A 25,622-nucleotide genomic window follows, 5' to 3' on the forward strand; every position below is an offset into this window, starting at 1 on the left:
TTCATCGAAAAGACAGAAGCTTAAATGAAGAATTAAATTAAAATGTATTTATCATTCTTTACAATAAAAAAAAAATACTTGAACATTGATTTAAATGGTCAGGAAAAAAGAGGAAGGAATTTAAAAGGTAAAAAGGTATACGTGTTTAGAAATCCTAAAATCATTTTTAAGGTTGTATTTTTTTCTTTAAAATTGTCTTTCTGAAAGTTATAAGAAGCAAAGTAAAAAAAAAAATTGAATTTATTTAAACTGTAGTTTAAATATATATATATTTTTTACTATTTTAAAGACTTAGTCTTCACTACAGTGAAACGTAAATTCATGCACTGAAATGTTTTGCACATCATTTTTGAAGACTGCATTTTTTACACTGAAATGGGACGGCGGGGCACGGTTGGGAAGGTGGCCGTGCCAGCAATCTGAGGGTTCCTGGTTCGATCCCCAGCTTCTACCAATCTAGTCACGTCCGTTGTGTCCTTGAGCAAGACACTTCACCCTTGCTCCTGATGGGTCGTGATTAGGGCCTTGCATGGCAGCTCCCGCCACCAGTGTGTGTGTGAATGGGTGAATGTGGAAATGGTGTCAAAGCGCTTTGAGTACCTTGAAGGTGGAAAAGTGCTATACAAGTATAACCATTTACCATTTACAAATGTTAAAACACTGTATTTTAACAAACATTTTTTTTTACAAAAAACAATATTTTGCCCACAAAAAATTCACTTGTATAAATTCAGTGCACTAAAAGCTTTCGAACTGCAAAACAAATATAACCTCCATACATGTAAACCCAATTTCCATTACTGCCATACGTTCTGATGGTTTCAATAGAAGGCTCAGCACATCCTGAGATCCATTTTTGTGCTGACTCAGCACACGCGCTGTGTGAGAGGTAGCAATCGCACGTCTGACTTGGATAGGCCCCTGCAGAACATGGAGGAGCTCATTTTTCTGAAATGCAGCCCTGGTTTCCCGGTGAGGACCCAAATACATGAAATGTGTTATTTTACCACAACAATAAAGCAAACAATGAGGGGAGGGTTACGTGCAAAGCCACAAACTTGCTTCAATTTGTGAACCCAAACAATGCCAAAGTTGAATGCAGCTCACATTTTGTTGAATAATAACAATTTCTTTGCATCGTTTTAGGGTGTTTCTTGTTCAGATGTCAAGAAAATACGAGGAAAGAAGAGAAAGAGGATCAGGTCAATTAAAGCTATTAAAGCAGTGATAACTTGTTGGCAGAAACTCTATATGCTGAAAATGTTTTAAATCCACTGTTTTGTGTTTTGAAATGCAAAACGTTTTTGGACAGACACCACTTATATGCTGTGTGTACTAATGTATACTAAATGTGCTACAAGTTTTGAATTGAATTTTTAGACAGTGGCACAAATATGCTAAAATGTTAAAAAAAAGTTAAACATTGTTTTGAATGTTTGCATCATTGCAGTGACACAAATATGCTAAGAGTGCACATTTTCTAAAGTCTCCCTTGTGATACTGTGTCTGTGAAAAATCATCTATTAGGGCAGTAATTCTCAACCTTTTTTCAGTGATGTACCCCCTGTGAACATTTTTTTTAATTCAAGTACCCCCTAATCAGAGCAAATCATTTTTGGTTGAAAAAAAGAGATAAAGAAGTAAAATACAGCACTATGTCATCAATTTTTGATTTATTAAATTATATAACAGTGCAAAATATTGCTCATTTGTAGTGGTCTTTCTTGAACTATTTGGAAAAAAAGATATAAAAATAACTAAAAACTTGTTGAAAAATAAACAATTGATTCAATTATATATAAAGATTTCTACACATAGAAGTAATCATCAACTTAAAGTGCCCTCTTTGGGGATTGTAATATAGATCCATCTGGATTCATCAACTTAATTCTAAACATTTATTCACAAAAAAATAATATTTTAAACATGAACAATATTTATGGAACATGTCCACAAAAAAATCTATCTGTCAACACTGAATATTGCATTGTTGCATTTCTTTTCACAGTTTATGAACTTACATTCATATTTTGTTGAAGTATTATTCAATAACTATATTTACAAAGGATGTTTGAACTGTTTTTACCATATTTCCTTGAATTGCCGCAGGGCATATAGTATGTGCCTGCCCTGAATTACTGCCGGGTCAAACTCGCTTCCCAAAATAATTAGCGCAGGCTTAGTATTACCGCCTGGTCAAACTCGTGACGTCACGACTGACACTTCCCCTGTCATCATTTTCAAAATGGAGGAGGCTGATTTCAATACCGGTAATTTGAAATCGCATAAAGGGAAGAGTATTAATAGCTATTCAGTAGGATTTAAGGTCCAACCATACATCACACTCAAATTTTTACTGCATACCTTTGGTAAGTGCCGGAGTGAGAAGAGGTTTGAAAATAATTAGCGCATGCTTACTTTTACCGCATGCCTTTGGTAAGCGCAGGAGTGAGAAGAGGTTTTAAATTAATTAGCGCCCCGTCGGCAATTCAAGGAAATACGGTATTTCTAGAATATTTTAAAAAAATCTCACGTACCCCTTGGCATACCTTCAAGTACCCCCATTTGAGAACAACTGTTTTAGGGCGTACGGTGTAATACAATTGTTATTGTGTCAAAATAAAGGTATTTAAAATACACATATTTGTATTGCTTCTTGTTTAATATTTTATCATAATAATTTCAAAACATAGTTTTTAAAATTACGCTTTTAGTTTTGTGCTGCGTTTGTACTAATGGTGGTAGGAACAGGTTTTCTACCAACAGTGGTTCCTAGCCGGAGTTACTATAGCAGGACATAGCTTTCGCCTTCCGAGTGAAAACAACATGATATTTTTAATCAGAATAATGTGCTAAATGTCAATTACTGCTGATAGTATTCCATACTTACACAATACATTTAAAGCTACTATTTTCATAGTATTGTTTGCATTGTTCTATGACGACTATTGACGAAGTCCTACACAAATTGTGAGTATGAACGCTGTCGGTTAATATTGTAAAGCGAAGTCCAGTTATTGTAGCCATTTTAACTCTCAGTTTCTTGTGCAAGTCCTCCGATTCAGAGAAGAGACATGGCTAGCAGAAGCAGTGTAGATATGGACCCTGATGTTGCTCGGAGGCTTTTTGAAGAGGGAGCTACCCTGGTGTTGCTCGGGGTTCCGCAGGGTACAGAGTTTGGCATTGACTGCAAGAGTTGGAATGTTGGTCCCCGCTTCCAGGGAGTTAAGATGATCCCTCCTGGGCTGCACTTCATTAACTACTGCTCTGTCAATCCACCGAGCTGCGCAGGAGAAGTTGGTCCAAAGACAGGCTTGTTCCTCAATCTCAAACCTAAGGACGTCCTCCTGGCTAACTGGAACCCTAAAGAGGAGGATCTGAACTTCTCTGCTTCCCAGAACGAGGAGGAAGTGAGCCGAATCAGAGCAAATCTCCAAGATCTTGACCCATTCCTCGGACCCTATCCTTATGAGGTGATGAGGAAGTGGGTGTCCCTCACAGACCGTCTGAGTGCGGACGTGGCCATCAACTTACAGCCTCTTTCAGGTCGAGTATGTGCCTATAGCGATGTTGTTCCTGAGACCGAGTTCAGACACACCAAGGACCGTGCCGACCAGCCGAGGAACGACACGGCCTGCCAGACCATGAGAGAGGGTCTTGACAGGCTCCCCAAGATGAAGGAGAGGGAGGGGACACAGCTGCGCTTCTCTGTCATCCCGGAGAAGACTTATCCTCCTGGTGCCACGCCGGCACAAATCACTCAGTGCAGCATGGACCACACGTATGCCCTGGAGATTGTGATTGAGAAGAACCACCAGCAGAGGCCTCTTAACTTGCTCGGTGAGTGCCTAATTTTATGGGTAGCGCACGCACACACACCTTAAAGAGTGTGTGCGTGCGTGAGAATGTTAACACATGCATTGATATAAACAATTATTTGTTCCTAGGTGAGCTGCAGTTTGCCTTTGTGTGTTTCCTTATTGGGAATGTGTATGAGGGCTTTGAGCACTGGAAGCGTCTTCTGTCCCTGTTGTGTCGATCAGAGGTCGCCATGCAGAAGCACAAGGAGCTCTACCTGGGGCTCATTGCTGTGCTCTACCACCAGCTGGGAGAAATCCCTCCAGACTTCTTCGTTGACATCGTGTCTCAGAATAACTTCCTCACCACAACACTGCAGGTACATACATGCCTTACTGTGGAGATCAACATGAAATCAATATTTAAGATTGTGTCCAATTAATGCCTCTAGTCAATTAACTACTAAGGGCCTGATTTACTAACATCAAAATAACTAGTTCTAAATAGCATGTGCAAAATATAAAATTGTGTTTGCTGTTAGTGGGGGTGTTGCAGGTGATCTATTAAAGGCCTACTGAAATGAGATGTTCTTATTTAAATGGGGATAGCAGGTCCATTGTATGTGTCATACTTGATCATTTCGCGATATTGCCATATTTTTGCTGAAAGGGTTTAGTAGAGAACATCGATGATAAAGTTCACAACTTTTGGTGCTGATAAAAAAAAGCCTTGTCTTTACCAGAAGTCGCAGACGATGACGTCACAAGGGTGAGGGTTTTCACGTCCTCACATTGTTTTTAACGGGAGCCTCCAGCAGCAAGAGATATTCGGACCGAGAAAACGACAATTTCCCCATTTATTTGAGCGAGGATGAAAGATTTATGGATGATGATATTGATAGCGAAGGACTAGAAAAAAATAAAAAGGTAAATATAAAAAAAAAGGCGATTGCATTGGGACGGATTCAGATGTTTTTATACACATTTGCTAGGATAATTCTGGGAAATCCCTTATCTTTCTATTGTGTTGATAGTGTTTTAGTGAGATTAAATAGTACCTGATAGTTGGAGGAGTTTGTCCACGGGTGTCTTGAGGCCAGTGTCTGAGGGAAGTCGACGGCAGATACAATAACGGCGCAAACTCCACAGATGTCCGGTAAAAAGCGACTTTTTAACACAATTTTCTCACTGAAACCTGCCGGTTGACAAGTGGTCGGGAACCATGTTCACTTGGCCGCTCTGATCCATAGTAAAGCTTCACCTCCGGGAATTTTAAACAAGGATTCACCGTGTGTTTGTGTGGCTAAAGGCTAAAGCTTCCCAACTCCATCTTTCTACTTTGACTTCTCCATTATTAATTGAACAAATTGCAAAAGACTCAGCAACACAGATGTCCAGAATACTGTTTAATTGCGTGATGAAAAGAGACGATTTTTAGCCGCAAATAGTGCTGCGCTAATATTTCCTGACAGTCCGTGACGTTTTCAACAAGAAACTCCGCAGGAAATGTAAAATTGCAATTTAGTAAACTAAACCGGTCGTATTGGCATGTGTTGCAATGTTAATATTTCATCATTGATATATAAACTATCAGACTGCGTGGTCGGTAGTAGTGGGTTTCAGTAGGCCTTTAAGTCTGTGTGCTAAAAGTGCAAACGTGGTGTGGAGCGCCATATTTAAAGGGAACCCAGTATGCAAAACCAACTTTTCTTACTTATTGGTACCTTTTTTTCCTGACTTTGGGATCTACATATCTTACATCAGATTTTTATAAAACAATCTTGCCTTCCTTCCTACTTCCTCCAAACGAGTTGTTTGGAATCCGCCCGATTTGTGATGTTTTTTCCAATTGGTGACATAAGTGGATTTCTCCATATCGTAAAGTTTTTGAGAGCTTTGCGCAAATTTGCCACTGTAGTCTAACGTTTTAGTCAATTAGGCCCCTTCTTTTTCTCTGTCCTCTTGTTGCGGGCAGACTGGTTCGTACATGTAGATGCATCCTCCGCTGTTGTCATTTCTAATACAAAGTAGCCTATAGTTGTAACTAATATGTAATCAGTAGACTCCATATGGAAGCACTAAAAACTACAACATGACCGGCGGGGAAAAGACGCAGGAGAAGTGGAGGCACTTAAATTAGACCGCCCACAAAACGACATATCCTGAAGAGACGGTCAGAAAGCGGTTTGAAGCTGGTCTGTAAAACATTATCCATGCAAAATTTTGTCTAAAGAACCACTGTTATATTTTATTTGGTGGGACTTAGGACTTAAACGTTTCCTTATTTTCAAAAGGAAATGTTGTAAATATAAAAAAAACATTGAAAAAAACTTTTAAATTCGGTTTTTGCATGTATACCATTTGCTGCTATATAGGCGCTCATATCCCTCTACATTTATGGCATCATATGGTCCAAACTAGGGCTGCACGATTATGGCCAAAATAAAAAATATATAATTTTTATTAATATTTAAATCATGTTTATTAATAATGATTATTCTTTATGTTAGGTAAAACAGGTGTTGAGGGAGGTTGAATGCAAGGCTAATATGTAAATTGTATTTAAATAGTCTAATCCATCCATCCATCCATTTTTTACCGCTTGTCCCTTTCGGGGTCGCTGGGGGCCCTGGAGCATAGACATCTTACAAGTAGACGCAGCATCGACCGTTACTGCCTACTGTCGCTGACGAGACGCGGGGCTGCTATCTTGGAGTGGTGATCTGCTCCACTCAGTGCAATTCATTTGGCAGGAGCAATGAACTGTCAGCGCATTTAATTCCTCTTATCTCTCTGAATACCACTGATTTTCACGTGTTTTTTTGTAATACGTGTAGCTATGACAAAGGACGCATGTTTTGGCGTTTTATATTATTCATAGTTTTCTCAACAGTAATAGAATATTCTTATATGCTATAGGTGACCAGACGTCCGAGATCAAAACTGGGAATATAATCTCAGAGAAGGGGGAAAAAAATGGTCAGCTATTTTTAAATTCAAGAAACAATATGATTAGGGTATATATACAGGTGCTGTTCATATTATTAGAATATCATGAAAAAGTTGATTTATTTCAGTAATTATATTCAGAACGTGAAACTTACATATTATATCAATTCATTACACACATAGTGATATATTTGAAATGTTTATTTCTTTAAATTTTCATGATTAGTACTGACAGTTACTGAAAATCCCAAATTCAGTATCTCAGAAAATTTGAATATTAGTACTAGTACCAAAAAATATTTTTTAGAAATGTGGGCCAACTGAAAAGTATGAACATGGAAAGTTTCAGCATGTATGGCAATCAATACTTAGTTGCAGCTCCTTTTGCCTGAATTGCTGCAGCAATACGGCGTGGCATGGAGTCAACCAGTCTGTTGCACTCCTCAGGTGTTATGAGAGCCCAGGTTGCTTTAATAGTGGCCTTCAGCTCTTCAGCATTGTTGGGTCTGGCATCTCGCATCTTCCGCTTCACAATACCCCATAGGTTTTCTATGGGGTTAAGGTCAGGTGAGTTTGCAGGCCAATTAAGAACAGGGATACCATGGTCCTTAAACCAGGTACTGGTAGATTTGGGACTGTGCAGGTGCCAAGTCATGTTGGAAAATGAAATCTTCACCTCCATAAAATTGGTCCTCGGCAGGCAGCATAAAGTGTTCTAAAACTTCCTGGTAGACTGTTGCATTGACCCTAGACCTCAGGAAACACAGTGGACCAACACCAGCAGATGACATGGCACCCCAGACCATTACCGATTGTGGAAATTTGACACTGGACTTCAGGCAACGTGGATTCTGTGCCTCTCCTGTCTTCCTCCAGACTCTGGGACCTTGATTTCCAAAGGAGATACAAAATTTACTTTCATCTGAAAACATAACTTTGGACCACTCAGCAGCAGTCCAGTCCTTTTTGTCTTGAGCCCAGGCGAGACACTTTTGACGTTGTCTTTTATTCAAGAGTGGCTTTACACAAGGAATGCGACAGCTGAAGCCCATATCTTGCATACGTCGGTGCGTGGTGGTTCTTGAAGCACTGACTCCAGCTGCAGTCCACTCTTTGTGGATCTCCCCCACATTTTTGAATCGGTTTTGTTTGACAATCCTCTCCAGGGCGCGGTTATCCCTCTTGCTTGTACACTTTTTTCTACCACATATTTGTCTTCCCTTTGCCTCTCTATTAATGTGCTTGGACACAGAGCATGGGAACATCCAACCTCTTTGGCAATGACCTTTTGTGTCTTGCCCTCCTTCTTTAAAGTATCAATGGTCATCTTTTGGACGGTTGTCAAGTCAGCAGTCTTCCCCATGATTGTGTGTCATACAGAATCCAAACGAGAGACCATTTAAAAGCTTTTCCAGGTGTTTTGAGTTAGTTAACTAATCAGAGTGTGGCACCAGATGTCTTCAATATCTGACCTTTTCACCATATTCTAATTTTCTAAGATGTTGAATTTAGGGTTTTCATTGGTTGTCAGCTATAATCATCTCCTTTTTGGCAAAAAACACTTGAAATGTATCAGTCTGTTTGGAATGAATGTATACATTCTACAAGTTTGACTTTCTAAATGGAATTAATGAAATAAATCAACTTTTTCATGATATTCTAATAATATGACCAGCACCTGTACATGTGTATATCCTACATAAAAATTGGGTTGGAAAGCTCAACTAAATTTAGACTTGTATAATACTATACAGCTACTGTCCATCTGATTGTCTGATTAGCTAAAATATATTACCCCCCACTCCCTACACAATCTGGACTGTGGTCCTAACTTTTACCCCTGTTGGCTTTTACAATCTTTATCTTCATCATTTATTTCAACTTTATGTTCTTCAAGTATGACCTTTTTAAATGTAATTAATTTAATTGACAAGCAATTCCATTATGGTCATACTCTTGTTTGCTAGCGGCTACGATTTCAGTACTATTGCAGATCTTTGCTCCTTCTCAACTCTGTGGTAATATTCTTTTCACAAACTACAGGCAATAGTCCGCTCAATTGAGCAGGAAAACGCTGAACACCAGCCCGGCATCTTTGTTTTCTACCGGTCAACTGTCAGTTTAGGCTTCTCACCGACTCCTCATCACCACTTCAAGATGGTGGCCGAATTTTCACAGCAGCCAATGCTGCGTCTACTTTATAAAATGTCTATGCTCTGGAGCCTATCTCAGCGGCATTCGGGCTCAACCTATCCCCAGGTGCACAGTTTTGGAGGTGGGAGGAAGCCGGAATACCCGGAGGGAACCCACGCAGTCACGGGGAGGACATGCAAACTCCACACAGAAAAATTCCTCTCAGAACCTTCGTATTGTGAGGCACATACACTAACCCCTGGGTCCAAAATGTAGGGAAAAAAATAGCAATCTATAGTCTGGAATTTACGGTATAACGTTTATTTAGCCTTTAAATAGTCAATATAAAGGCTAAATAAACATTATACCGTAAATTCCAGACTATAGATTGCTATTTTTCCACTAGGGGCGGTATAGCTCGGTTGGTAGAGCGGCCGTGCCAGCAACTTGAGGGTTGCAGGTTTGATCCCCGCTTCCCCCATCCTAGTCACTGCCGTTGTGTCCTTGGGCAAGACACTTTACCCACCTGCTGCCAGTGCCACCCACACTGGTTTAAATGTAACTTAGATATTGGGTTTCACTATGTAAAGCGCTTTGAGTCACTAGAGCAGGGGTAGGGAACCTATGGCTCTAGAGCCAGATGTGGCTCTTTTGATGACTGCACCTGGCTCTCAGATAAATCTTAGCTGACATTGCTTAACACGATGAGTAATGAATAATTCAGCTGGTAATCACAGTGTCAAAAATAACGTTAAAAATACAAACCATTCTCATGCATTTTCATCCATCTATCCGGTTTCTACCGCACCTGTTCAAGAAGTCGGATTAATGGTAAGGAGTATTTTATTTATTTTTGGTTAGCCTCAGAATAACAATGTTATTAAAAAGAATAAGAGACTTATTATACTCTAAAAATGTTGATCTTTCTTAAAATGCACGCATGTTGTTGTATTCAGTGTTAAAAAAAAAAATATATATATATCTATATGGTTCTCACTGAAATACTTTTATAAATATTTGGCATGTATGACTCTCTCAGCCAAAAAGGTTCCCGACCCCTGCACTAGAGAAAAAGCGCTATATAAATATAATTCACTTCACTTCACAATTTTGGACCCTGCAGCTTATATAGAACATCCATCCATCCATCCATTTTCTACCGCTTGTGCGGATAATTTATGGATTTTTATTTGCTAACTGCCATAATGCAATCGTTTTTAAAAACATATAATAACAGATAAGGTGTGTTATTGTTTGTGCTACAGCGCCATATTTTGGACGAGTTCACTCACTGCAGGTGCTGCACTGTCCTTCCATTTAGTCATTTCAACAGGAAGTAGAAGTGCCGTTCAATCTTGTAGTCGTCCATAGCATTACTACTTGTATGGATTCTCCATTCATCACTCCAAGCAACGTTTGTAAGATTTAAAAAACAACTTAAACTGTTTATACTTTCTAAACCGGCTAATGTGTGATGTCTGTAGGAGTGTTTTCATTTCTACGTGCTATGGGCATGTAATGAAGATAGCATCGTTAGCAATAGTTAATGTGCTAACACGTTTACGTGTGTCTGTTAGTATAACTAATTTACAATGGCATTCTTTTTGTATTGTTTTACATTCACAAATTCCTCAGTAAATTTACCGAAATGTCACCGTGAAGTTATTGAGTCTGTTTAGCTGATTGGAAAGCTGGTTTCCGCAGCTACCGGTTTTGTTTGATCAGCCGTTTTACTGCCGTGTTACAGGCACCGTTTGGAAATGGATCCGTCTCCAAATTGTCCACACCTGTTAATACCACCAAAACGAATACATTTAATTTGTTTTAAACATCCACTTAAGTCATCCAGCTGCTATAAAATTACAAAATAATATTGCTGGATATATGTTATGGCTAATATTTCTATTTTTGATAGTACAAATATGTTGACACACAAACCGACAGAATGGTCTCTCTTTCTCTCCAAATCAACTGTCTTGGCAGCAAAATTGCCATTTTTCTCATAGATGCTTCTTTTTAACTGTGCCAGTTTGCGCACTCATTCAGACTTGTTATATATACAGTAGAAGCAAAATAGCGGTCGCAAAACCGTTCCATTCATAATAAATCACATTGTGAGTGATAAATGATTATTTTTGCATCTCCTCCTCACAGTATTGTGGGCATTCAAATAATCAGCATATATTGTGGATACACATTGCATTTCGGAAAGTCATTACATCGCTTCACTTTTTCCACATTATGTTACAACCTTATTCCAAAACAAAATGAATTCATTTTCGTCTTCAAAATTCTACACACAACACTCCATAATGACAACTCCTTTTAGCTTTTTGCATAGTTAAAAAAACCCCACAACTACTAAGAAGTCACATGTACAAAAAAAGTCACATTTGGCAGAAATTACGATGCCACAACCTTGGCACACCTATCTTTGGGCAGTTTCATCCATTCCTCTTTGCAGCGCCTCTCAAGCGCCATCAGGTAGGATGAAAAGCGTTGGTGTGCAGCCATTTTCCGATCTTTCCAGATATCGGATTCAAGTCTGGGCGCGGGCTGGGCTACTCAAGGACATTTACAGAGTTGCCCTGAAGCCATTCCTTTGATATCATGGCTGTGTGCCTAGGATCGTTGTCCTGCTGAAAGATGAACTGTTGTCACAGTTTTGAGTTCAAGAGATGCCTCTGTACATTGCTGCATTCATCTTTTCCTCTATCCTGACTAGTCTCGCAGTTCCCGCCGCTGAAAAACATCCACACAGCATGATGCTGCCACCACTAGGCTTCACTGTAGGGATGGTATTGGCGTCGTGATAAGAGGTGCCTGGTTGCCTGGCATTCAGGGCAAATAGTTCAATAGTTGTGTCATCATACCAGATAATTTTGTTTCTCCTGGTTGAGAGGCTTTCAGGTAGGGCTGGGCGATATATCGATATACTCGATATATCGATACACTCGATATATCACGAGTTTGTCTCTGTGCGATATAGAAAATTACTATATTGTGATATTGGAGTATATGTTCTCACACAGTTGCTTTTAGCTGCGGGCATTACACTACAGGCTCTTCCCACTCTGTTGTCTCTCTTTCTCACACACAGCAAGCGCACCTTCTTACATACGTCACATACTGTCACGTCATACGTCACATACGTATACGCCCTCGCGGAGCAGAGAGGTAGCGGCATGGGTTATGTTAGCTGTGGTGCTAGCGGTAATACGAGAGAAAGAAGGTGCAAATCTGGTAACAAATAAAGGAAGATTTAATTCCCAAGAAAAACAGCAGGGGGTCCATCGTCTGGCGGTGCTTTGTCTTCAAGTGGGAATATGTCGAACAGACAACCGTAATTTGTCAAGAGTGGCGCTAAAGCGTTGCTACCAAAAGTAGCATTACTGCTTATAGGTAGCATCATTTGAAAAGCCACCTGCTAGAGAATGAAGGGTGCTTCAAACTCTGCATGTAAACATCTCCATTCGGTGCCACACCAACAAAATCATGCACAAAAGTGCACTTTATTTGTTTTAAACTATTGTAGTGGCGTTCTGCACAAAAAGTTCACTTTAATTTAGTGTAGTTTTGATATGTCATCTTAGTGACATCTTGCACAAAAGTGCACTAAAAGCTTGTTTTAAAATGTCTCTTGACAATCTTGCACTTTCTGTTTTGGAAAATACATGAATGTTTAGGCCACTGCTTAATAACTGCTTAATAAATACCGTTTTGGTCAATTGACTTAGCTGTGATTTCCCTCTCTGCATGAAGGTTTAAAATAAGCATATATTAATGCAGTATGAACAAGAATGTTTTAATGTAGACAAATAGAATCATCATACTGATGTGATTATATGTATTAAGTGTTAATTCAAGGCTAAGGCAAAATATCGAGATATATATCGTGTATCGCGATATGACCTAAAAAATATCGAGATATTAAAAAAAGGCCATATCGCCCAGCCCTACTTTCAGGTGCATTTTAGAAAACTCCGGGTGGGCTGCCATGTGCTTTTTACAAACCCGGTTTCCATATGAGTTGGGAAATTGGGTTAGATGTAAATATAAACGTGATACAATGATTTGAAAATCCTTTTCAACCCTTATTCAATTGAATGCACTACAAAAACAAGATATTTGATGTTCAAACTCATAAACTTAATTTTTTTTTTTGCAAATAATAATTAACTTATTATTTCATGGCTGCAACACATGCCAAAGTAGTTGGGAAAGGGCATGTCCACCACTGAGTTACATCACTTTTTCTTTTAACAACACTCAAACGTTTGGAAACTGAGGTACCTAATTGTTGAAGCTTTGAAAGTGGAATTCTTTCCCATTCTTGTTTTATGCAGAGCTTCAGTCGCTCTACATAAAACGTATTTTACGCCTCATAATGCGCCACACGTTTTCGATGGCCCAGGAAAATACCCGCACTCTTTTTTTTTTCCGAAGCCACACTGTTGTAACACTTGCTGAATGTGGCTTGGCGTTGTCTTGCTGAAATAAGGAGGGACGTCCATGAAAAAGACGGCGCTTAGATGGCAGCATATGTTGTTCCAAAACCTGTATGTACCTTTCAGCATTAATGGTGCCTTTACAGATGTGTAAGTTACCCATGCCTAATACACCCCCAGACCATCACAGATTCTGGCTTTTGAACTTTGAACGTCGATAACCGTCTGGATGGTTCGCTTCCCCTTTTGTCCGGATGACACGATGTCGAATATTTCCAAAAACAATTTGAAATGTGGACTCGTCAGACCACAGAACACTTTTTGGCTTTGCATCAGTCCAACTTAGATGATCTCGGGCCCTAGAGAAACCGGCGGCGTTTCTGGATGTTGTTGATAAATGGCTTTCGCTTTGCATAGTAGAGCTTTAACTTGCACTTACAAATATAGCGACGAACTGTATTTAGTGACAGTGGTTTTCTGAAGTGTTCCTGAGCCCATGTGGTGCTATCCTTTTTTTGATACAGTGCAGTCTGAGGGATCAAAGGTCACGGTCATTCAATGTTGGTTTCCGGCCGTGCTGCCTCCGTGGAATGATTTCTCCCGCTTTTCTGAACCTTTTGATGATATAATGGACCGTAGATGTTGAAATCCCTAAATTTCTTGCAATTGCACTTTGAAAAACATTGTTCTTAAAATGTTTGACTATTTGCTCACGCAGTTGTGGACAAAGAGGTGTACCATCCTTTCTTGTGAAAGACAGCATTTTTTGGGAAGCTGTTTTTATACCCAATCGTGGCACCCACCTGTTCCCAATTAGCCTGCACACCAGCCCTGTTCCAAATAAGTGTTTGATGAGAATTCCTTAACTTTATCAGTATTTATTGCCACCTTTCCCAACTTCTTTGTCACGTGTTGCTGGCATCAAATTCTAAAGTTAATGATAATTTGCAAAAAAAAAAAAGTTTATCAGTTTTAACATCAAATATGTTGTCTTTGTAGCATATTTAACTGAATTTGGTTCGAAAATGATTTGCAATTCATTGTATTCCATTCATATTTACATCTGACACAATTTCCCAACTCATATGGAAACAGGGTTTGTACTAAATAATGTCTTACGTCTGGTCGCTATACCATACAGGCCTGATTGGTGGATTGCTGCATAGATAGTTGTCCTTCTGGAAGGTTCTCCTTTCTTTACAGAGAAATGCTGTAGCTCTGACAGAGTGACCATTGGGGTTCTTAATCACTTCCCTGACTAGGGCCCTTCCCCCCGATTGCTCAGTTAAGATGGCCGGCCAGCCCTAGCAAGTGTCCTGGTGGTTTCAAACTACTACCATTTACGAAAGATGGAGGCCACTGTGCCCATTACGATTTTTAAGGCAGCAGATATTTTTCTTTACCCTTCCCCAGATTTGTGCCTTATGACAATGCTATCTCGGAAGTCTACGGACAATTCCTTCGACTTCATGCATGGTGTGTGCTGTACAATGCACTGTGAAGCGTAGGATCTTCCATCCATCCATCCATTTTCTACCGCTTATTCCCTTTCGGGGTCGCGGGGGGCGCTGGCGCCTATCTCTGCTACAATCGGGCGGAAGGCGGGGTACACCCTGGACAAGTCGCCACCTCATCGCAGGGCCAACACAGATAGACAGACAACATTCACACTCACATTCACACACTCACAATACGAAGGTCCTGCAGTCCTGGGTTCAAATCCAGGCTCGGGATCTTTCTGTGTGGAGTTTGCATGTTCTCCCCGTGAATGCGTGGGTTCTCTCCGGGTACTCCGGCTTCCTCCCACTTCCAAAGACATGCACCTGGGGATAGGTTGATTGGCGTAGGATCTTATATATATAAATATAAAGACAGGTGTGTGCCTTTCTATATCATGTAAAATCAACTTAATTGACCACAGGTGGACTCCAATTAAGCTGTAGGAACATTTAAGGATGATCAGTTGAAGCAGAATGCACCTAAGCTCACTTTTGCGCTCCATGGCACAGGCTTTGAATACTTATGTGCATGTGATTCTTAGTTTTAATACATTTGCCAAAAGCCTCCAAAAATAAATTTCTCATTGTTATTATGGGGTATTGTGTGTAGAATTCTGAGGATAAAAAAACTAGTTATTCCATTTTGGTAAGGCTGTAACCTAACAAAATGTGGTAAAAAGTGAAGTGCTGTGAATACTTTCCAGCTTTCCAGATGCAATGTACATGAAGTCAGGCATGCAAACTCGATTGCCCTCTGTATTTTGCCCATTTAAAAGGGAACAGCACTTTATTTTAGGATTTTTTGAAATCTTGCCTATCATTTACAATCATTATGAAAGACATGACGACGGATGTATTTTTTTAATGCATTCTGGCTCGTAAATAAAAGTCCGCTTACAGCTGAGCCAATGGGCTGTCTTCTATTCCAGCCATAAAGATAAAGCCAGATAAAAAAAATTTTTAAAAAGCGCCAACAATACTCCTTTTTACATTTCATGACTTAAATATCACTAATACAAGTATTAGTGATATTGTTATTATAAGCGGTAAAGCAGATTAACTATTTATAGCGGCGCCATGATTACAAGCTTGTGTGCCAATGTTGACATGATCGACTGATCAGTTGCGTCTTTGTTTCCTTGCTCCTCAAACTTTATTGTAGATCATAAAGAATCCCTCTTATCTGCATAGTAGAGGGACGACGACATAGGTAATTCTTCATCTAAATGGGAGTATGTCAACATCCTGGTAGTCGGCATCCTCATGGCAGCAGACATTGTACAGTAAGTTATGTTTGCTGGCTCTCATAAACTCTGCAGTGAACAGTAATCAGTGATGTAGGATACATAAAAACAAACGTGATGGGTTTTTGAAACTAATGCGCCGTGTATGCTTAAAAGGATGAATACGAAAATATTAAATGTTATTTTAAATTTATATGTTACTACATTACATATAAATTAACATCATGTATACAAAACCTTAATGGAGGTGTTTGAAAGTTGTTTAAGGGCTTTTATGGGCAGAGTAGAGCGGCTTCCACATGCTCCATTGTAAGCGGATGTTTGATCACATTTATTTACTGTTTAGAATGCATTGAAAACAAAGTCTGTCATCTTGTTTTTCATAATGATTGCGAACAATCGACAAAATTCCCCTCAAAAAGTGAAGTTCCCCTTTAAGGGAGACAAACTTCAGCGCATCGGCCTAAAAGTTCAGCTTTGTGTGCTTTACCATCTTTGCACCTGTTTTAGCGCACGCAAGCATTTCGTAGATCAAGCCATCAACCCCGTATGGTGAACTAACCACTGTGGTCTTCTAATTTGTGCCTGGCCAATAAACATTGTCATTACCAGCTGTGATTATAGTAAACTTTCAGATGTAGTGTTTTGTGTTTACTTTGCAGTAGCTGCATTTAAAGAATCACAAATAGTCAGCATTCAAAATAATTACCTACCTCTAAATGCACTTTAAAATGTTGGTTGCGTGACTCAGCTTTTGGCGTGAAGCTGATTCGTTCGTTACACTTGCTGTGCTTTTGTTCACAATAAAACAATCTGCACATTATGTGGACTAAGGACTTTTTTCCCTGAAGGGTATCCCATTATTATGTGGCTGCTGTTCTTTTCATACAAGTCATGATTTAAGTAAATAATTAAAGTTGCTTTATATAGGGAGTTTTTAAATTTTCGAAATAAAGTGCTTCCAATGAATACCACTTTCTTTGCGATTTAATTATATAAATGCCCTGGCTATAATTTTATCATCCACAGTAGTTGCTTAAAAAAAGGTTCTCTTTTAGCTAAAGAGTAGGGTTTCTGCATGTATGCTATAGTTCAATGCCTAAAATTAAAGACTAGCTTGACTCTTTCTGTTAGGACTTTTTCCAATTTGCCAGTGGGCCGGGAGTGGACGGCACGCTCCGGAAACGAGCAGAGAAGTTCAAAGCCCACTTGACCAAGAAGTTTTCCTGGGATTTTGATGCGGACTTTGATGACTGCGCGCCTGTGGTGGTGGAGCTACCTGAGGGTCATACTGTGGACTGAGTTCACACTTATAATGAGCACCAGGACCCTGAAACATGGTACTGTGCATGTCTAAGTAGCCACTTTGTGTCAACCAAAAGTAACCTGCACAGTGTCTTGTTGTGTGACTTATCTGTACATGCCAACTATGCCACCTAGTGGTGAGGTTAAACTAAAGCCGGGTTTTTAGACTACAATGCGTTGTCTTTAACTCTACCAAGGAGTCTGTTTTTATTACAAATATTCCATCTGTTATGATGTATTAATTACAGCTGTTACAATGAGCTCAGTTGACAAAAAATCTTAACTGTTCTGTAAGAAAACATGTATTTACTTTGTTGTGGGAACCATTTGCACAAGTAAATCTAATTTTGATGAGAAAAGGTGTTGCTAAATAGGATTGACTGATGTCTTCAAAATATATTTTATTTAAAAAGTAGTGTAGTCCATTTAGAAATGAAACCGGCAATGTGTCATATCGGCCTCAGCCACCAGATGGTAGTCATGGGTTTAAAAAAAAAAACACTAGTTGGTTTATACATAATCAATATTTTTTCTACAGCACCTTCAAAATCAACAAAAGCTTTACAAGGGGTAGGTACACCTGGGCAACAGGACTACTGTTAAAACATGACACAAAACAAGCAGCAGTACGATTAAAATAGACAATAAAACCAAGACACAATAAGAGGAAAATAAATTAATAGATCATGCTTTGTCAAAGAGGAGAACGTTTATGACAGTATATAGATAATGTTGATCATGATATTTTACATTGAATAAAGGCTGTTTTTATAAGTTCTGTGCAGACTAACTTGGTTGTGGGATTCTTCACTCTTACATAGAGCTGCCATAGCTCCTAAAATAGGTAAAACAGCAACAACAGCTGCTGCCCATGCTGGGGTTGCCTATTGGATTTTTTTTCATCGGGTCCATAATACCTGGTGTTGCCTATGTCTGCATGGATACATGATATAACCTTGTTATATGTGCACTGCTTCTGTCCATTCAGCATTAATGTCCTTTGTTGTAATTATTTGCTTCAGTCAACAGTTCCATGAACTTTATCCTTGATTTTATGTAAAAGTAGAACTGTAATGTAATTTTGCGAATGGAAATAACATGAGTGTTGATAGACACATAGTATCCACCAGGACACATAATACCGGTTATTTGGGTTATAATTAATGCTAGCCTCTTGCTGATCAGATTAATGTTGTGGTCCGGTATCATACCACAGACTCCCCATGTGTTTTGTTATTTTCCTTTCGTATGCAACTTAATGGAGTGACTGGTTTGGATGAAATGGCAGGAAATCTGCAGTAAACATCTGTGGGCTCTTTTTCCTGTCTGAGGTTGAAATGGGATGTTGTCAGTGCACACAATATCCAGAATGACACAACTGGGACATATTTAGTGGTCCAGACCCCCTTCTAGTGATGGAATTACACTATACAGCAAGATGACTCAATTGTGCCACTATTTATTCACCTCCACTGCAGTGCCCTGCTATATTTCTGGTGTTTGTGGCATTCACTTTGAGGGACTGGAGTATGCTGTTCTATTTGTGGCGAAAAGATTCTCCATTAGATGTCTGCTGGCTGTTTTGACCTCGGGGCCACAAGGTAGGCGCACATGTCCTGCCTACCGTGCACTCAAACACACTGCTTGTTCTAGCTGCACTAAAAACAGGTTGTGTGACTGCCTGACTAAGCATTTTAATATGAATTATTTGTGACTGAACGTATCTGGTGTTTCACCATGGGTGTATAATAGCTATCAATTATTCATGCGCTTGTGCTTTTTGAATACTCATGTTCTCCTAAAACATAACATATTTTAGTCTTTATACTGTGCACTGCATGCATATGAGAGATATTTGTGACCGTACAACACAGTCGGCCCAACACATGACAATAAAACCAAAGATTGGTTAGTAAAATACACAGTGGCCCAATCCAAAAATCTGAATATTGATTGCACTGTGACGCTCATTTACACATAGGCTACTTTTCATATTTGAATCGATTAAGGTACTTAAGAGCACCAATTTTTTGTACTCCTGTGTGTGTTCATGTGTTAATATATGTTAATTTTTTTATTAATAACATGCATTTTTAAACATTTTACAATGAGGTGATAATGACAACTGTATTGTCCAGTTATATCTTTTTGTTGTTTTTTCTTTTTTCTTTTTTTTTTTACACGTCTGAGTCTCACTTCTTACCGCACTGCTCCGCTGTTGGGATGGGTCAAATGCAGAGAATAATTCCACCGCACCTAATGTGTGTGTGTGTGATAATCATTGGCACTTTAACTTAACTTAATTTGAAATTACTATATAGTAGACTTTGTATGCAGTTGCAATTCCATGACGTTAGATGTCAGTAGAATATAGGCTACAATGTGTGGCCTCGTCAGGAAGTACATTTTGTTGCGCCCTGCAAAGTGTATATACTTTAAATACTGTATTTATTACATGATTGTTGTTAGATTGTAACTTGTATCTTAATTGTTTGGTTCAGTTTATTTTTAACATGCATATAATACACTGTAGTGCATCACAAAATTCCCGTCGTTTCATTACAGCATGTCCGAAAAGGAATAGGAAGAAGCAGAGTTTATTTAATCTTACCCCTTTTCATACCATAGCAATTGTATCCAATTTCCTTGTTCTCTGTAGCAGAACAGTGAACAATAAATAATACATAAATAATATACCATAGTAAGCATACAAATATTAAATACATACATCATCTTTGTGTCAATAAAAAAAGGGTTCAAGATGTTCATCATAATTCTTATTTTTTGTACTTAGTGTAAACCAGGGGTCACCAACCTTTTTGAAACCAAGGGCTACTTCTTGGGTACTGATTAATGCGAAGGGCTACCAGTTTGATACACACTTAAATAAGTTGCCAGAAATAGCCAATTTGCTCAATTTACCTTTAATAAATGAATCTATATATATATATAAAATGGGTATTTCTGTCTGTCATTCCGTCGTACATTTTTTTTTCCTTTTACGGAAAGTTTTTTTTATAGAGAATAAATTATGAAAAAAAAACACACTTAATTGAACGGTTTAAAAGAGGAGAAATCACGAAAAAAAATTAAATTAAATTTTGAAACAGTTTATCTTCAATTTTGACTCTTTAAAATTCAAAATTAAACTGAAAAAAAATGAAGAGAAAAACTAGCTAATTCGAATCTTTTTGAAAAAATTTAAAAACGAATTTATGGAACATCATTAGTAATTTTTCCTGATTAAGATTAATTTTAGAATTTTGATGACATATTTTAAATAGGTTAAAATCCAATCTGCACTTTGTTATAAAATATAACAAATTGGACCAAGCTATATTTCTAACAAAGACAAATCATTATTTCTTCTAGATTTTCCAGAACAAAACATTTTAAAAGAAATTCAAAAGACTTTGAAATAAGATTTGAATTTGATTCTACAGATTTTCTAGATTTGCCAGAATATTTTTTTTTAAATTTTAATCATAATAAGTTTGAAGAAATATTTCACAAATATTCTTCGTCAAAAAAACAGAAGCTAAAATGAGGAATTAAAATGTATTTATCATTCTTTACAATAAAAAACATATTACTTGAACATTGACTTGAATTGTTTGGAAATAAGAGGAAGGAATTTAAAAGGTAAAAAGGTATATGTGTTTAAAATCCTAAAATAATTTTTAAGGTTGTATTCTTTCTCAAAAATTGTCTTTCTGAAAGTTATAAGAAGCAAAATAAAAAAATAAAGGAATTTATTTAAACAAGTGAAGACAAAGTCTTTCAAATATTTTCAAATTCTGTTTGACTTTTGTCTCTCTTAGAATTAAAAATGTCGAGCAGAGCGAGACCAGCTTGCTAGTAAATAAATTTAATTGAAAAAATAAAGGCAGCTCACTGGTAAGTGCTGCTATTTGAGCTATTTTTACAACAGGCCAGCGGGCTACTCATCTGGTCCTTAAGGGCTACCTGGTGCCCGCGGGCACCGTGTTGGTGACCCCTGGTGTACCATTGTAGTTTGAACAGTCTCTTAAACTGAATCATATTGGGGCTTTGTTTGACTTCTTTCCTTAATCCATTCCATAACTAAATTCCACATAGATATACCAAAGATTTTAAGTGTTGTACGAGCATACACATGTTTTAAATTACATTTAACTCTAAGGTTATATTTCTCCTCTTTTGTTGAGAAGAATTGTTGTACAATCTTGGGTAGCAGGTTATAGTTTGCTTTGTACATCATTTTAGCTGTTTGCAAATGCACCAAATCATTGAATTTCAATATTTGTGATTTAATAAATAAAGGTTTTGTGTGTTCTCTATATCCAACATTATGTATTATTGTAATTGATTTTTTTTGTAACACCGTTAATGAATGAAGTGCACATTTGTACAAGCCCCATTTCCATATGAGTTGGGAAATTGTGTTGGATGTAAATATAAACGAAATTCAATGATTTGCAAATCCTTTTCAACCAATATTCAATGAATGCACTACAAAGACAAGATATTTGATGTTCAAACTCATAAACTTTATTTTATTTTTTTGCAAACAATAATTAACTTAGAATTTCAAGGTTGCAGCACGTGGCAAAGTAGTTGGGAAAGGGCATGTTCACCACTGTGTTACATCACCTTTTCTTTTAACAACACTCAATAAACATTTGGGAACTGAGGAAACTAATTGTTGAAGCTTTGAAAGTGGAATTCTTTCCCATTCTTGTTTTATGTAGAGCTTCAGTCGTTCAACAGTCCGGGGTCTCCGCTGACATATTTTACAGTTCATAATGCACCACACATTTTCGATGGGAGACAGGTCTGGACTGCAGGCAGGCCAGGAAAGTACCCGCACTCTTTTTTTACGAAGCCACGCTGTTGTAACACGTGCTGAATGTGGCTTGGCATTGTCTTTCTGAAATAAGCAGGGGCGTCCATGAAAAAGACGACGTTTAGATGGCAGCATATGTTGTTCCAAAACCTGTATGTACCATTCAGCATTGATGGTACCTTCACAGATGTGTAAGTTACCCATGCCTTGGACACTAATGCACCCCCATACCATCACAGATGCTGGCTTTTGAATTTTGTGTCCATAACAGTCTGGAGGGTTCGCTTCCCCTTTGGTCCGGATGACACAATGTCGAATATTTCCAAAACCAATTTGAAATGTGGACTCGTCAGATCACAGAACACTGTTCCACTTTGCATCAGTCCATCTCAGATGATCTCGGGCCCAGAGAAGCCGGCGGCGTTTCTGGATGTTGTTGATGAATGGCTTTCGCTTTGCATAGTAGATCTTTAACTTGCACTTACAGATGTAGCGACAAACTGTATTTAGTGACATTGGTTTTCTGAAGTGTTCCTGAGCCCATGTGGTGATATCCATTAGAGATTGATGCTGGTTTTTGATACAGTGCAGTCTTAGGGATCGAAGGTCACGGTCATTCAATGTTGGTTTCTGGCCATGCCGCTTACGTGGAGTGATTTCTCCCGATTCTCTGAAACTTTTGATGATATTATGGACCGTAGATGTTGAAATCCCTAAATTTCTTGCAATTGCACTTTGAGAAACGTTGTTCTTAAACTGTTTGACTATTTGCTCACACAGTTGTGGACAAAGGGGTGTACCTAGCCCCATCCTTTCTTGTGAAAGACTGAGCATTTTTTGGGAAGCTGTTTTTATACCCAATCATGGCACTCACCTGTTCCCTTATAGCTTGCACACCTGTGGGATGTTCCAAATAAGTGTTTGATGAGCATTCCTCAACTACAGTATATCAGTATTTATTGCCACCTTTCCCAACTTCTTTGTCACTTGTTGCTGGCATCAAATTCTAAAGTTATGGATTATTTGCAAAAAAAAAAGTTCATCAGTTTTAACATCAATATGTTGTCTTTGTAACATATTCAACTGAATATGGGTTGAAAATGATTTGCAAATCATTGTATTCCGTTTATATTTACATCCAACACCCTTTCCCAACTCGTATGGAAACGGGGTTTGTAGTTTCCTCATATTTCTACACAATTACTCAGATATAGTATCACTAGCGAGCAGTAGAGAAAATGAAGTGATTTTTGGTCTAGAACATGTTTTGCTTTATTTGTTATTGATGTGTGTCTTGCTACTATATGTTGTATATTTTTTACATGAGATTTCCAGTTCATTTTCCATCAATCCATTTTCTGCCGTTTGTCCCTTTCGGGGTTGCGGTGGGTCGCTGGAGCCTATCTCAGCTGCATTTGTGCGGAAGGCGGTGTACAGCCTGGTCAAGTCCCCACCTCATTTTATCATCTATTATTACACCCCAAAATTTTGTTTCTTTTACCCTTTCAATATTGTATCCGTCTGTATTTGTTTGTCTTTCTCTTCTACTGTTACCAAATAGTTAAAGTAAAGTACCAATGATTGTCACACATACTAGGTGTGGCAAAATTATTCTCTGCATTTGACCCATCACCCTTGATCACCCCCTGGGGGTGAGGGGAGCAGTGAGCAGCAGCGGGGGCCACGCTCGCGTATAATTTTTGGTGATTCAACCCCCAATTCCAACCCTTGATGCTGAGTGCCAAGCAGGGAGATAATGGGTCCCATTTTTATAGTCTTTGGTATGACTCGGCCGGGGTTTGAACTCACAACCTACCGTTCTCAGGGCGGACACTCTAACCACAAGGCCACTGAGTAGGTAAATAGCATGGTTTTAGTCTTACTGAGGTTCAAACAATCTGTTTTTGTGAAACCATCTTTTTAATTTGTTTATTTCTTCTGTTATCCCGAAAGGGACAAGCGGTAGAAAATGGATGGATGTATTATTTGTATTATTATTATTTGTAGTTTTCATTACCAAATTTGGAGGTGTGAAAATGTCCATGTAAAATCCCTAAAGCTAATCAGTGGCATGTCTATTGCAAATCAAATGTTAATTAGCATTGAGCTAACGTAGTATGTTTTAGTGTTTTCTGTCTGACTTAATTGCTTTGGTAGCATTAATAATTGCAACATGATCCAGCTGTAGATACAGTTCGACTGAGTCTGCTCCGTGTGCTGCTTGAGTGCTTCTTTCCTCGCTATATCTTTGAGCCAGCCGAGTCTTCTACCGGATTTGACACGCAACAGATAGGTATCGAAATATAGCACCGTTTGATTTTATTAGTATTGCTGACAGAAGAAGGAACTTTTGCTCTCGTTAGCCTATAATTTTCAGCCTATAATATTGATTTCCACCGAATCCAAGCCATTCGCTTGTTTTAACCGTCTCAAAATAAACTTAACCAAAGTTACATTGATGCCTTTTTTCAACTTAAAATCAAGTTATACACAAATTGGACAACTCGATGTTATTAGAAGGATTGTTACAACGTGTAAATGGAATAAAACAAACAACATGTTTACTTGACCCACTTCCCGGGAAACTTATCAAGGAGCTTTTTGTATTATTAGGTCCATCAGTGCTAAATATTATAAACTTATCACTTTCCTCGGGCACTGTTCCCCTTGCATTCAAAAAAGCGGTTATTCATCCTCTCCTTAAAAGACCTAACCTCGATCCTGACCTCATGGTAAACTACCGACCGGTGTCTCACCTTCCCTTTATTTAGAAAATCCTCGAAAAAATTGTTGCAGAGCAGCTAAATGAACACTTAGCGTTTAACAATCTATGTGAAACCTTTCAATCCGGTTTCAGGGCAAATCACTCGACTGAGACAGCCCTCGCAAAATTGACTAATGATCTATTGCTAACGATGGACTCTGATGCGTCATCTATGTTGCTGCTCCTCGATCTTAGCGCTGCTTTCGATACCGTCGATCATAATATTTTATTAGAGTGTATCAAAACACGAATTGGTATGTCAGACTCAGCCCTGTCATGGTTTAACTCTTATCTTACTGATAGGATGCAGTGCGTCTCCCATAACAGTGTGACCTCGGACTATGTTAAGGTAACGTGTGGAGTTCCCCAGGGTTCGGTCCTTGGCCCTGTACTCTTCAGCATCTACATGCTGCCGCTAGGTGACGTCATACGCAAATACGGTATTAGCTTTCACTGTTATGCTGATGACACCCAACTCTACATGCCCCTAAAGCTGACCAACACGCCGGACTGTAGTCAGTTGGAAGCGTGTCTTAATGAAATTAAACAATGGATGTCCGCTAACTTTTTGCAACTTAATGCCAAAAAAACGGAAATGCTGATTATCGGTCCTGCTAGACACCGACCTCTATTTAATAATACAACTTTAACATTTGAC

At 38.6% G+C, this 25,622-nt stretch overlaps 1 protein-coding gene across 2 annotated transcripts; it reads left to right on the top strand.

Moving 5' to 3' along the window:
* The first annotated feature begins 2,758 nt into the window (after positions 1-2,758).
* On the top strand, positions 2,759-18,149 carry aar2 (AAR2 splicing factor). Of its 2 annotated transcripts, none has more exons than XM_061904375.1 (4): positions 2,759-2,970; positions 3,040-3,840; positions 3,948-4,177; positions 17,205-18,149. In XM_061904375.1, exons 2-4 carry the CDS (start codon positions 3,075-3,077, stop codon positions 17,370-17,372), a joined length of 1,164 nt encoding a protein of 387 aa, XP_061760359.1. In that variant the 5' UTR covers positions 2,759-2,970; positions 3,040-3,074; the 3' UTR covers positions 17,373-18,149. The 2 variants fall into 2 exon arrangements, with proteins under 2 accessions (XP_061760359.1, XP_061760358.1); XM_061904374.1 differs by having other exon boundaries at positions 2,760-2,970; positions 3,053-3,840.
* The last annotated feature ends 7,473 nt before the right edge of the window (positions 18,150-25,622 follow it).

This window comes from Nerophis ophidion, linkage group LG06, assembly GCF_033978795.1.
Source record: "Nerophis ophidion isolate RoL-2023_Sa linkage group LG06, RoL_Noph_v1.0, whole genome shotgun sequence".
Lineage (NCBI taxonomy): Eukaryota > Metazoa > Chordata > Actinopteri > Syngnathiformes > Syngnathidae > Nerophis > Nerophis ophidion.